Here is a 14,605-nt window from a genome sequence, read left to right on the forward strand (position 1 = left end):
AAAGAACACATGTACGACAGTTCTTTTTAAAACTTTGACCCTACAAACACAGCGTATCAAATTAATGTGGTTATTATAGTCCAAGTCCACATTCCATTCACTATGTTTAAAAAAGTCTAATACAAATAGTGAGAAACAGAACTAAGACTCTGAAGGAGATCCATGACCTAAGAAACTCAAAATGTTTCTCCCCTTAAGTTACAAAACAAAAATCTAGAAAGATAGATGTGGGAATCATTCCTTCTCTTGACAACACACTTATGTTGGCAAGACATATTAAGGAAGGCAATACTAAAATAGTTTAACAGTTCACTAAATCATAATTTTAAAATTTTGGTTGATTTATTTTCCACTGAAACTTGGTGACTTTTTACACAGTACTTTACATAATGTTACCCACAAATTGCTAGGGTTTATAAGTGACTGCTTTCTTTCTCCTGTGTTGGTGTATGCCATCACAGCACATATACAAAAAAAAATCAAAGAGTAATGAATAAATTCTGAAGAGCTCCAACTCCTTTCCAAGTTGAGAAAGGCTCATTTAGTTGAATTACAACAGTGATATTTGGCAGCACTACAACTAAAATGCCAGTGCAAGAAATAACATCTCAAATCATAAAAGCTTTAACTTTTCAGTTTAACACCACAGCCTCCTTAAGTCCTCTGTACAAGGCAATTATTCAGTGAGCCTGTATACTCTGCACAGATGCTGGAAAAACAGTACACTATAGACATGATGAAAACACTGCTTGCAGAAAAAAGCTGGCCTGTTACAAAAAGTAAAACAAAGCTAGACTAAAACAGTGAAGTTCCTTTCTGATACTGCAAGCAAATAAACAACCTTCCATCATTTAACTAGTACTAGATAATGTCACAGTACAAATTTAACTGAGAAAGTGAAAGTAAGTCTACTGCCTATAGACAAGTGCTATTAAAAGTTATCCTTTTTCCTTCTTAACAAACATTGCTGAGGATGATATATCTTAAATTACATTTCTATCATGCAATTATTGGTACTTTAGCAAGAGCACTCATGCTTTATAGTTAATATACCTTTATCAAACCACACTGTTATATCATAACAACAAAATCCTACTCTTACTAATAAAAGTACAGCTCTGTCACTTTCCAGCATGCCCCCCTGTAATGAACAAGATCTTTTCAAGGCCTTGGAGAAATCACACATTGTAACTTAACTACATTACTAAAGTAGTACTAGAACTACTGTCATTAACAGCATGAGGCTCTGATAGACTATAGCTTGAAATCAGGATGTCTACTTCTAAACAGTTCGTTCAAAGCCCACTGATATAACTGGAGACATTTTTAAAAAGTTCATTTTGCTTTGGTTTATGCCTTCAATTAAATTTAACACACCAGTTTGCTACTACAAATAAGGTGGGGAGGGGTGGGGAAAAAGGGGGTTGACTTGGTATTCTATCTCCAGGCATTTTTTTGTCCTCTACCATACAGATATCTAGATTGTGCCTTAAATCTGAGAGAAGATTAATCTTTTTGGTGTGTTTGTTTAAAGAAACACAAATGACAAAAGTTTAAGAGTGGTTGAAAAGTGGCTGTACCTTTATGTAAAAAAAAACCAACAAAAAAAAAAAACACCAAACATATCCTTAGCTACTTGCAAAAGTTAAATCCAAAGAGTGTTTTTCCCCAAAATTCTCAGATCCTAATCACTAAAATCTGTATGATAGGGATTAGATCATACAAAGACAGGTGCTTCGGATCAAGCCATTACCCAAAGGACAGTGTTATATGATGTAACACTCCATAGTTTCTAATTTTTTTAAAACTTTATTTTGTTTTCAATTTGTGTACTGCAAAGCTAACATTTGCGTTTTTACCTTCATGTCATGCAGCTTTCCCTTAAAAGAACCATTATACAATTCTGCTATAATAATTATGAAAATTGTAACTGGAATATCCAGAAAAAATATTAAGACATTTATCTATAGGTAATATGGCAAAGAAAAAGCAACTATAGAGATAATGCCTATTTTACTGAGTGCCTGAATAGTGACATCGCGTTGTAGTACAACAGGCTACTGAAATCTTAAGACAGCTATAACTGAGCCAGTAGTGAGTTCCAATCATCTTACAATAAACCCTTCCTGAAGTTTGGAGAAGACAGCAAGTAGCACACAGTAAATGAAGACTCAGTTTACTTGAACACTAAAGCAAAAAAAGGGCTTTTACATCAGGAAACTAAAGACAGTTAGACTAAAAATAGACATCACATATATACAGTGGAATAATCACGTAAGAAGTACATATCGGATCAGTGGGACTGCAAAAATAACCAATATAGATTTAAAAAGTTCCAGAGTCACTATTAAAAAAAAAAAATTAAGATGTGTGACTTACACCAGTTTACATTAATGGAAACTTAACTTTGATCTGAAAAATCTATTCTCCCCTAGAAATAGAAGCCCTTCAGGTTCTATTCTTCCTGGGAGACCTTTGGACAGGTAACTTTTACTTTATCATTTAGAAATATTTTTCCCAAAAATTTGATTTGTCATATTTCCCACCCCTATACAACTCAGAATGAATCCTTCCTACTGTACTGCTGAGGAACTTCAAAGATTGCATTATTAACAATGACTCTACCTCTGTTCTTGAGAGTAGCCGATGAAAGAACCCGAAGAAGATGGCTTATTAGCATCACTAGAACAAAATCACTTACCAAAAAGACACCCTCAAGTCCCCTTTCTCAGAGAAAGAAACTAACTGCTTCCAAAGAAAGAAAAGGAAGGCAGACTCTTCACTGAGTAAATTTTTCATCTTATTGGCTGGTCAGAACCTTAAGCTCAGAAACTATGGAAGAAAAAAAGATACCGTACAAACACGTGAGATTGCTCATGTCAGAATTCACCTTTCTTTTGCATCAGGTTCCAGAGTCTGACTGTTGTGCTGCTGTGCCTTCACACATAGAAATATGCTTTTATGGACATGGGTGAATGCTAGCAGATATTTAACCATTCATATTTGTCCATAATTTACATCCCAGGCAGAACAGCACAAACAGCATTTGTTACAAGCTTTTGAGTTAGAGTCTCACTATATATGTTACACACAGTACCACTGTTCCTCACTATACTAATTAAACAGTACTTCCATAGGGAACTTGTGCCCTCAAATGTATCTAATGCCACAATTCACCTGAATAAGTATGGAAAAAACACACTCACATTAGAAAATGCTACTACCTCTATGTTAGTTTTCCCAAAGTTTAACACATTACTTGTAAAGATCCCATGTTAACTTAAAACCTAATCTCTTAAATATGACAGTAATATTTAAATGTAGTATCACGAAATAGGAATACATGGACCTACGTAGGTCAAACAAAACAAAGAGAGCACATATGACCTTTTAACACACCTCAAGAATGAAGTGAAAAACCCATTCCAGCAAGCTATAATAAAGGACTTCTGTTAGACATGAACATTTACTGAAAGTGTTTTCTTATTTATTGAGTTACTTTTGAAATCCTAAGATGACCCTCAAGAGAAAACAGAAACATTTTCACAGCAGTATTCTAGTTAGACTAGTGTAAGTTTGGTACAATTAAAATGAAGATTATACGACAATTCAACCCTTAAACATAGAAAACCAAGAAGTGTCTACAGTTGTTCTAAGTTTTTCATGCACTTGGCACCTAATATTGAAAAAAAAAAAGCAGTCATAATAACAGTAAGGATAATCATAAAAGTTTAATGGATACTGCCCATAAGAAGTCTCATGTTCATCATTAAGCTGTATTTCCCTATAATTTTACCCTGTAATATTTCTAACTGTAAATACCAACACTAGCACAGCAAGGATTTCTTAAGATTTCCTATCTGTGTAGACAGTTTCCACAGCAAAGAATTATCCATTAAGTAAAAATTCCAGTGTTTCTTGGCTACAGTCAGTACCTGCTTGTTTCCAAAATGCTGAAATACTGAAAAACATATTAGCTCTATGTCAGAATATACACAGGTCTGCTCGATTTACTGAGAACTTGCAACATATCCGTTAATGCTTTTCCCACTGTTACCAGAACAACTGGAAGTGGAAAGATAAAATTCTTGAAAAAAATTTTGAAGAAGTCAAGACTTCCCCATTCTCTCTCCATACTAGTATGGTAAGGAATGTTACTTCAGATGTGCAATTTCTTAAATTGTTGTTTTCCAATGTAAGTAGAACAAAAGTATATTTTATTTTCCCAACCAACAAACTCCAAAAAGAGTCATTCAATATACAGTCAGAAATGAAGGAATAGAAGGGTATGAATAAAAGAAAGAAAAGGGAATTAACTCAGAGACGAGGTAAATCTGATTAAGAAGGTAAACTTGAATAAACACTACATTCATAGTACACCAGCCCCTGACGATTTGCTACCTGAGGAAATGAGCAAAATTTTGCTGCAGTTATTTTGAGAAAGCAAAAGACACGTGGCCCAAAGAGCATCTAAACCACAATTACATATAACAATGGGATAATAAAGCTGTGTGTTTGCTTACCGCCATAGGTCTGATATTTTTATATTATAAGAAAAAAGTAACATATTTCACAGATACACAGGTTGGAAGGGACCTCAGGGATTATCTAGTACACAAAAGACAGACTGGAAGGATTAAGGAGTATCTAAAGATCAAAAAAAATAAGTCAGTCACATGGAACATAAACAAGATCCCAAAAACCTTACCTGACAACTAATAATTACAGAATTAAGCAGTTTAAACACTGAGAAACTGTATTAATAGTCTGAAGAGAAACATCTTACTTTCCTAGCTATTTTAGTTCTGAGTATTAAGAAAAATTAACTTCGGGTATACATTATTTCCTATACTTAATGTATATATGAAAAAAGTCAAATATTTCAGTTAAACATGTTTACAAGGGGTATTTGAGAAATACACTGTGTGCTAGGGGATGCATTTTGGCATTTCTTCACAGAAGACAAAACAACTGTTTGCATCATGCACTTTCACTAATGCTGCTAAAAGCAGCTACCTCTCAAAGCAGCAGTGGTTCTTTTCCTTTGTTCTGCCCCCACTGCACAGTCACTGGGCAAATTCATTTGACTGCATCAGTGACATAAAACTCAGTAATAGTCACTTATTGAACATCAGTTTTTAGATATATTAGGAAGGAAGAACACCTCACTGTGCAGCCACACAACCACCAAATTCAATGCAACTTAACTATCAGATGTACATAGTTGGAAGTAAGGTAAGAGGAAGAAGCAGTGGCCACCTCATCTGACATTAGCCCATAATGTCATTTGGTCTCTAAAGTCAATTTATCAGTGCCACCTGTGAGAATTCTCAGATACATTCTATTAAATCCCAGACTACTACCTTTATTTGAACATGTCACATTAAAAGTATTCAAGAAAATATACCTTTTAAGCAAGTCTAATCTTCAAACAATTCCTTGAGAAAGGAATAGCGATTTTAAGACTATTATCCTCTTGATGACCTCTTCAGCTAAGGAGACACTTTATTCTTGAAACTGATTATTTTTCTTGACCAGGTAGTATTCAGAATTTTTCCTGTCATTTTCTCAAAATATTCTGCGCTCTCCAACTATCAACTTGTGTCTTGCTTGTTACTTACACAGCACAACTATGATTTTTGACCTCTGTGACAACACAGTGAGATCCTAATTTTCTTATTACATGTATGTATATATGTATATAGACACACACTTTAAAGTGCAGAACTGTGAATAAATACATTATTTTTTAAAGGTTAATGACAGTCTGGACTACAAATGACAAATGAAACTCACCTGAAGTAGGCAAGACTTTTGATAAGGATAATGGCTACAGCAGGACAGAGCATTTTAGGGCACTATGCTGTAACAGTCTTTCAAACAAAATGCCTTAGGTTTTTACTTTTGCCTCCTCCCTTTTTATAAAGGGGGATTAGTAATACCTTTAGCCTTCATTGGGAACTGTTTCTCACACAACACTTTCAAGGTGAACTTCTCCTAGTGTTTGCAACCTTACTTAGTCCTGAATAAATAGAATAGATGTGTACAAAACAGGTTTAAATAAAAAAAGTTATCTTCTTGACAATGAGAACTCCCCTTGTACTTACACACTTTCTCCTCCTGCACTTAAAGACTTTTCAAAGATTCTACGACATGAAATGATACAGGAATAAATGTTTTCCATTTGAACACAATGAGATTTGGGGAACTAGCAAACATTTAAAAACATTTTTCCTCCTAAACTGTTTTTTGGCTTGCACTGCTCCACATCTGTCCGAAGTTTGTTGCCCAAGTTCCTATTTTTCTGTCTTTCAGCTAGCATGAAGCACCTATGTCCCTACCATGACTCCAACAGTTCAGAAGCACAATAACCTTAAAATGGTAAGAAAGACAGCCAATCTTATAAATGTTTCTCAGGTAAAAGCAGAACCAAAAATGAAAACACAGGAGTATTGAGTTGACAGCTCAATGCATTTTAGTAGTGTTTAACAGCAAACCTTCCACCTTGAAATGAAAGCTATCACTGACAGACTGATACAACTGAGTTAGTTCAATTTACACTTAAAACACAGGAGTCCAACAGGTGTCCTGGATCACTGATATCAGTCCCCTTTTATTACAAGCTGCCACGTACATTAATCTTTTCCTGCACTCCATTTAAGATCTGGGCATCTAAAATAACTGTGGTATTTTCCACAATGACTTTTACAACATTTTACACAGCTTATGAAAGACTAACTGGCTAATGCGAGACACATACTGAATGAGGCTTACAGGTATGGTAATGGCATAATCTCACGTGCCTTTACCTTCAAAGCAGGTTGCAGTCTCTGCAGGGTACAGAATGTCTCTTTGTTAAATGGTTCTATGAAGTTTAGAACAACAGTAAGTTAATTTACTCGAGTAATACAGGTTCTAATTAGTAATAATATTTAATAAAGGCATATCTAGTACATCAACACAAGCTCTTTATTTAGATGCAACAGCATCAGCAACTTAAGGATAGAAGCAGTAAGAACAGATGTCTTACTGGATACTGAGGCAAATTAACACTCTTAATTCTTCATGCTGAAAAAGAGAATGGACTACACATCAGTAATTTTATTTCTTAGAAATGTGTTACTCATTTATTCTGTAAACAGATTTGCCGTTGTAACAGGCATAGGCCTGCACATATTCTCTTCTCATTCCTCCCACCCTGTTTTTCATACAGGGAGTCAGTGTGAATGTATCACTAGCAGCAACTACATCGCTCAGTTCTGTTCAAAAAACAAGGGTCATCATACTCAAAGTGCAAATGAGAGGGTCTCCCTAGGGAAGCCACATTCATGATCATGCCTGCTTTGCCAGGTTACCTGCTACAAAGTTCACCCATCCACAGCTGACTGTGTTGTCTGCACAAAACAGCTGTTGATTCTACTCAGCTTCAACAACCCAACAGCCTGTAGGCTCCAGGATAGATAAATGATGAACGTGCACGTGGAAATGATACCTCAGAGGAACTAGTTGCTTTTAAGTACCTCTCCTAACTACCTACATACCAGTCTACAGGCACAGTCAGTAGGTCCACACACCCACAGTTTAGACAGTATGTTTCAGATTTCTTCATTGCATGGTACTTACTGTAGGATCACATGCAAGGATAGCATAGTTTCTGCAAGGATAGCATAGTTTCTAAACACAGGTAAGAGCTCTACAGATATCCAGAACGGTGGAATTCTTTAATAAAGTCAAAGTTATAAGTATATTGCAACTTAAGTTCTGCCTTAGCAGCCTTGCAACAGATTTTCAGATTATCCGCATCCCTTGATACTGTCTCAAAGATCACTGTATCCTTTGATCTTCCAGCTAGCAGCACAAAGAGGCATAGGGACCATATGAAGTAACTGGTCCCAGGCAAGCTGGGTGATACCTATTCCATCCAACTTATGACAAGCTATGCAATTTAAAAACAATACAGAAAAACTAGTTTTCCAACCAAAACTAAGATTCAACCTGCTTCTGATTTAAGTCAAAACCTAGACTAGGTCCCAAAATAAATCTTGTAACATAAAAAAACCCACAAAACTAAAACCCAAATGCAGGCATTCTCCCTGTAGAAGTGACAGGCATTACGAAAGTCGTCTTGCTGAAGAATATACGTAGCAAGCTGGTTGCCACAGGCTCTGAAGGTTAACATCAACTATCAGTTTTCTACTGTCAATGATGAGGATTCCTCAGAGACTGCAGCGTTCTAAACAAACCCAGAAGAAACACTGACTTCAGTAAAGTCCAAGGAGAAAAGCCTGGGAAACCCATTGAAAGATGGTTTACTGATATGGGAGCAAGGACTAATGTAACAATCCTCAAGATCCATCAGACAAACAAGAATATCAACCAAAGAGCTTCTCTTTGAAGAGGGACACCAATGAACAATAAGAACCCTAATGTTCTTGTCCACCAGGTTAGTGTTCCTGTTCACCAACGAAGTCTATTTAATTTCATTTAATTTAATAAAATTTAATTAAATTTAATAAAATAAAACATTTAGAACTGGGTGGGGGTGGAATCTACTACTAGAAGTACTCCATCTTCTGCCTGCACAGATCCAGAAGCTTGGTAAAGCTTTTAGGAATCCTCACTAACAGTAATGGCTACCTAAATTGCCAGAATCCATCTCAGCATGTAACTCACTTATAGGGCATTGTACTTCACGTTGCTTTTCCACCATGCTCTTTACAGCAACAAGGAAAAGACATCCATGTAAATTCTTATGGATCATAAAAACATCCAACACACACACATCCTACACTGAAGAGACACAGACTTGATTACTATCTCTTGGGCTGAGAAGCAAAGAGACATCAGACTACTTCCAGATCTGAAAGAGTTCAGGGGGCATCACTTCTCAGCTCATATTAAGCATGAAGTAAATGGATAATCCCTCTTGATAGAGTATCTAGTTCCCTAGAATAACCAACCAGAAACAGTGTACTTTATGACATATCATGCAGGATTTATCTTCAAGGTTTAATTTAAGCTCCTCTGTTGATTGATATAATTGAGTGGGGTATCTTCAGCCAAGCACAATGGCCCAGAAAAAAAAGTTACCTACACTTGAGCCATACTAAATCTATACTTGCATATAGGTAGGCATACTGACATTTCTCAGGCTGCAGACACATCCAGCCTTCCTGTGACTACTGTTGAAAGCCTTCTTAAATGGAAGGCCTTCATTATGAATGACTTAAAACCGGAAAAGGAAGGGAAAGACAACATTTGTTTGTAAATCAGTAAGTCTTTCCACTACTTCAGGGAAGAGCTAACCATCAAGAAGCTAAAACAGAGTGACAGAACTGTCTCCCTGAAACTAAGTAGACTATATCCAGTGCTGTACAAGCAACAATATGAAACAGAATAAGAAGAAAGGGTAAACTTTCTTAAGACACAGCACTGCAAGACGTGTACTTATGGTGCCACATTAAGTTACTGAAGCGTCCTGCTCCAGATTTAGAAGTGGTTCTTAAGCAAGCTGTAATGGAGACTCTACCTACAAGTATCTCAGTTAACTGAAGGATCTAAGCATGTGTTGGATTCCTCATGAGTCCTTTCAAATAAGGACTTGGCTTTTTTCTGTTCAAGACATCATCTTCTGTATTAAAAGACAGTTGCTTGAAGCAGAAGAAAGAAACGTATGATAGCAGCGTACAAAACTTGATAGCACACCCTTGACTTCAAAGTCTTTAATAGCTCTTTATGGTATCAACGAATGCAAAGGTGAAATGGAAATACAGTGAATGAAGTGGCAGAAGGGGAGAAAGGCACTGACAGAAAGAAGAACACAGCTGTAAACAATGCCACCTCCAGGGAAAAGGCTGCATTCAGAAACCACAATAACAGAAACAATTCAGCTGTCCTGTTCCCTACAAAATCAAAGAGAAATATGTAGTACCTCCTATTTGTAGCAATCACAGCTGGTAGGTGAGCTCTGTTCAGTCATAAGGTAGTCACCCCTTTGAAGCTACTATAGCAAAGCTCTTGCCCAGAAAGTTCGTTTTTCTTAATCATCTTAATCTTTGCTAGAAGAGCTCTGCCATATTTTTCCCCTTCACACTCACTGTAACTACACTGTTTAAACAAGAAGTGGAAAGAAGAGAGGAACAAATGAAAACTCAGCCCCTCAGAAGAGATGTACTCTTATGAAATGAAGGATTAGAAGAAAGTGGATTTTACCAAAGCTAACACTGCAAAACAATGTGTTTAAGTTTTGCACAGGACTTGTGGTATATGAATCTAGCAGCACCACTAAGACCAGCTTCCTCACTTGAAGGACAAGTCCTGCTTCATCCTTTAAGAACAGCTGTTCTTAGGAAAACATAGCATCCTAAAAGTTACCTTGCTGAGAAAGAATTAGTGATTGATTGGATTCTTCACTTGACAGGACTGCCAAATGTTTCCAGCCAGAAAACTGAAGCCAAATGAACATCAGATCTGCTGATGCTATTCTAACTACTTTCAAAGAATCAGGTGTGGAACCTGCAAGCCAGTCAGTACAGACCCAGCCCACTCAACACACAGCCACAGGACTATGTAGAACCACTGCCTAGGGCAGCATTATCTCTCACTGAAAGTGGTGGAGCGAGGGTAAACACACCACAATTTCAGGACACATTTTGGATGAAAATTCTTAATTAGTTCTTCATGCTCTTTGACACATTTTCTTACCACCCCTAAAAAACTCAAAAGAGCAAGAAGTGTGCTCCAGTATAAATTAGTAACGAAATTAAGACTAAAGGTGAATTTCCCTGACAAGCACAGTCTAAGCAAAAATTACTGAGGTGAAGCTTCACTTTTGGATTAAATTCCCAGCTACACCTTTCTGAGACAGATGCTGTTGAACAACACATAACTCAGTCCTGAATCTATGAATACAGTGTGAGTACCATGGGACAGCTAAGAAAAGAAAGAACAGTTTCAGGTCTTCATCTGCGTCAAGATGTGAATTTGTGAGTTTTAGAGACAGCGAGGCCTGCCCTACAGGACTTTGTTGCAAGAACTGGGCCAATGATGATGGAAGATCTGATCCTGAGATGGGGTTGCACAGACTTCCATTACCTCCTACATAAACACTGCTATTGGCATTACTGGTTCCAACCATCCAGGGGATGGGAAGAGGAGAAAAGAATTGAACTTTTCTTTTTTGGGGAGGTCAGACTAAGTCTGCCACAACATATGGTACAGGGAAGTTTTTTTACTATTCATCACAGTGAAGCCTCAGATCAGAGTCAAGGTGCTGGAGTAGACCAATTCAATGCACTACAGGTGACCTATTCCTCAACCGTAACATTCCTTTTGGTGAGTTTTTTTTCCAAATTGGAAGGATATAACAGGCAGAGAGGGAGAACCAGTCAGGAAACTGAGCAAAGGTAATTTGAGAAGCTGCGGACCAGCGTCAACCTCTGATACATAGTCCTTCCAATGTATCCAAGTAATTTTGATGGCTTTACAGGCACCAGGCTCATGTCACCCATTTGTAAGCAATTTTTATTCTATTTCAGATGACACATTTCTTCATATCCTCTAAGAATATACCTGTTGTAGGCAAGGTGGAGCTGAAATTATGCAAGCCAAGCAAATAATCTTCTTTAGGAGATAAAAGGGAAAAGAGCTTCTCCAAAACAACATAGCAAGGACAGACTAGAGAATGCCAAGTACACCTGGCAGCAAAATGCACAGTCCAAACCCAAAGAGCAAAACACCCAGGAACAGGTAATTCTGCAGAAGATAGTACTAGCAGTAAAATATGAATCTTTAAGAACAGGAGGGAAGAGATAAATTAGATGAAACAGTTTTTTGGAGCAGAGAACGACAGTGTGGCAAAGCACACCATGAGCTCCCTATTTATCCACATCAAACATATAGGACATCGTCGGCAGATGCAGATACATGTGTGATCTACAAATACCAAAGTAGTAAACACTTTCCAGAAAGACTTCCAACAGGTCTTCTCTCCAAAAGCTCAAACTTCCAGTACCTTAGACTCATCAGTTAAATAATTTACTTCAGTGCCTACCTTTCAGCATTGTGTTTCTTTGAATTACCTAATTTTGTTGCCTAAGAATATACAAGCTATACATAGTCTTATGAGTAAAAAGACTGTCTCCACCTGCTGAAAGGGAACAGCTAGACCCTGAAGTATACATAAATAGAGGTCAATCTTTTTTCTTTAGTATGAATATACCAAGGGAAAAAAGCAGACCTGTTGTGAAACACTTTTACTTCTGTACTTTTAACTCATTAAAAACAACAGTATCAACAATAAAGGAATGTAATTTCACTGCAACAGTTACAAACACTGTTTCTCAAAAATGTTTGCCCATGGCTAACTTACATGTATCCACAGTATTGTAAAATTAGGTAATCTTAAAGCCAGGTCTTTGAAATCACACCACAATAGACATGTAATTCCAGGAAAAAATATCTTCCTTCTGATCATGCTGGTTAACTAAGTTATTTTATGTATTTCTTGCATTATACAATGAAATATTTACATTTCTACTTCCACCTGTGTAATTCTCTAACACTTTAAGTAGAAAACCTACACAGTTGCAGATATAGAGTCTAAACTCAAGATAGAGTTAAAAAAGAACATTAAATTGTATCTGCCTCTAGTAAGAGCAACAAAAACGTGTTCTATAAGTCAGATTCACAGTTACATATTAAAATAACTGAAGTTGAAATAACTGCTCTAAAAACATATTTTGGAAATCTACATTTAGTTAATACTGAATATACTTTGCATCCTTCTACCTTAGTCTTACATTGCACAAGCTACAGAATTTTTAATATTGTTAGTACCAAAAATTAAAAATCCTCCACTCAAAGTTTTATTCACTTAGAAGATTAACTTAATGCTTTAAAAGATGTTATAAAAAAAAAAAATCTGAACCAGTTTCTCATGCAAATGAAGTAGTTCAAAACCAGTTCATAAATAAGAAATCCTGCCAAATTCAGGGTTTCCCATCCACACATTGTATGCTCTGGATTTTCTTTTACTACAGAAACAAACAAGTAAACAAACAAAAAACCCACAACCCACCCTTAATGCCCTCTCTCCAGTTCAGAATCAGTTTCATGCCCTCAAAGTTCTCTATAACAAACCTTTACCGTAAATGCAGACCTGCAATTTTGTGCACAATTGTTCTATTTGGAATAAAATTGATCCAAGTCAAGTAACAAATTTGCTCCTATAAGAGTTCTCCTTCAGCTCCCATGAGAAGAATTGAATATACACAAGAAATAGTTAAAAAAAATTAAAACAATACTTTACTTGGAAAAATCCACAATAAAAAATCAGTTATATAGTTTCTTTTTCTTATAGAATGGATTTTAAGTTTCATAAAAACAAAGAAATTAAGACTTGACAAGTATTTAGGCATGAAAAATACCGTTACTCCCAATGGATTCACTATATCCAACGGAAAAGTGTTATAAATTTTTTAATATCTTTTTTCTTGCTTGCAATATTGAACTTGCTTTCTTTGACTCCAAGCATCTTCAAGAAATTCTTGGTTTATACAAACCAAATAACAATATGTGATGTCCTCAAAATAGTATCAGGAGCACTTACTCATCATACTTGATATGATAAATAGCTTCTTCATCAGTGTCCATACAGTCTGAATAAGATGTGGACGGTGTACTGTCCAAATTATTTGCACTTTCTCTAGAATGATCTTGACTTAAGTTTCCATTAGTCCTTTTGTAAGTGTTACCACTCTTTCCTTGAGCTTTACCATTCTTATGTCCCTTTGTTGCTCGGGTAACATTTTCTATATGAGCTTCAAACCAGGCTCCAATGCTGACATCACGGGCATCCACCAATTCATTTATCTAAAAGGAAAATTCAGTCATTAATTTATGCTTATTTTATATAACCTCAATTAAGAAAAAAAAAAAGACATTTACTATGCTACTGCTTAACTTTATCAGTAAAACAATCAACTCTAGTAATTAGTTGAGTCTCAGCAAGTTCAAGTAACACGCAGTCATGAATATGTTGCACTTTATTTCATTACTCTTCTCTATTAAGTCTAGTATGATATAATCTGCACATAGTTTTAAAACGCAAGGTCAGATTTCTCCCCCCTATCCTCCCACAACATGAAGGTTAGCTTGATCTCTTTCATTATCCTTTCCTCTTGCTTCACCAGTTGTTCTTCATGGCTAAAATAAGCACAGACAGCATTAAAACACTGGCTCACAACCAAAGATTTTAACAACATTCCTGAGCCTTGAACTTGGAATTATTAGTTAACCTCCTGTCTTTCTGCCTGCCTGTTGTTTTTTTTTTTTAACCCTTCAAGACTCAAGGAGAGAGGGGGAAGAAACAAGTCTACCAAGGTTGCCACCACAGTCAGCCAAAATCTCGTGACTGTAAAAAATGGAACAATCTTCCAGAATTTCCCCTTTCTGTGCTCACAATAATACTGGTATTAAGGAACCAAACTACTTTACTGTTCTAAATCATCTTTCATTTTCTCAAGTCTTCAGCTAATTAATCAGATGTTCCTTTAATAATACTGAGAACACTGAAAAAATATTTAAAGAAGAGTTCATCAACGGT

The 14,605-nt window shown here is 36.3% G+C and overlaps 1 protein-coding gene across 3 annotated transcripts in view; it reads right to left on the reverse strand.

Annotated features, from left to right (window-relative positions):
• Positions 1-14,605, reverse strand: part of UHRF2 (ubiquitin like with PHD and ring finger domains 2) — a 96,725-nt gene that overhangs the window by 61,676 nt on the left and 20,444 nt on the right. For all 3 annotated transcript variants that reach the window (XM_075079086.1, XM_075079085.1, XM_075079084.1), the window contains exon 3: positions 13,610-13,872. In XM_075079086.1, the coding sequence (XP_074935187.1) occupies positions 13,610-13,872 (263 nt within the window). The remainder of the gene's footprint in view (positions 1-13,609; positions 13,873-14,605) is intronic.

This window comes from Phalacrocorax aristotelis, chromosome Z (genome assembly GCF_949628215.1).
Source record: "Phalacrocorax aristotelis chromosome Z, bGulAri2.1, whole genome shotgun sequence".
NCBI lineage: Eukaryota > Metazoa > Chordata > Aves > Suliformes > Phalacrocoracidae > Phalacrocorax > Phalacrocorax aristotelis.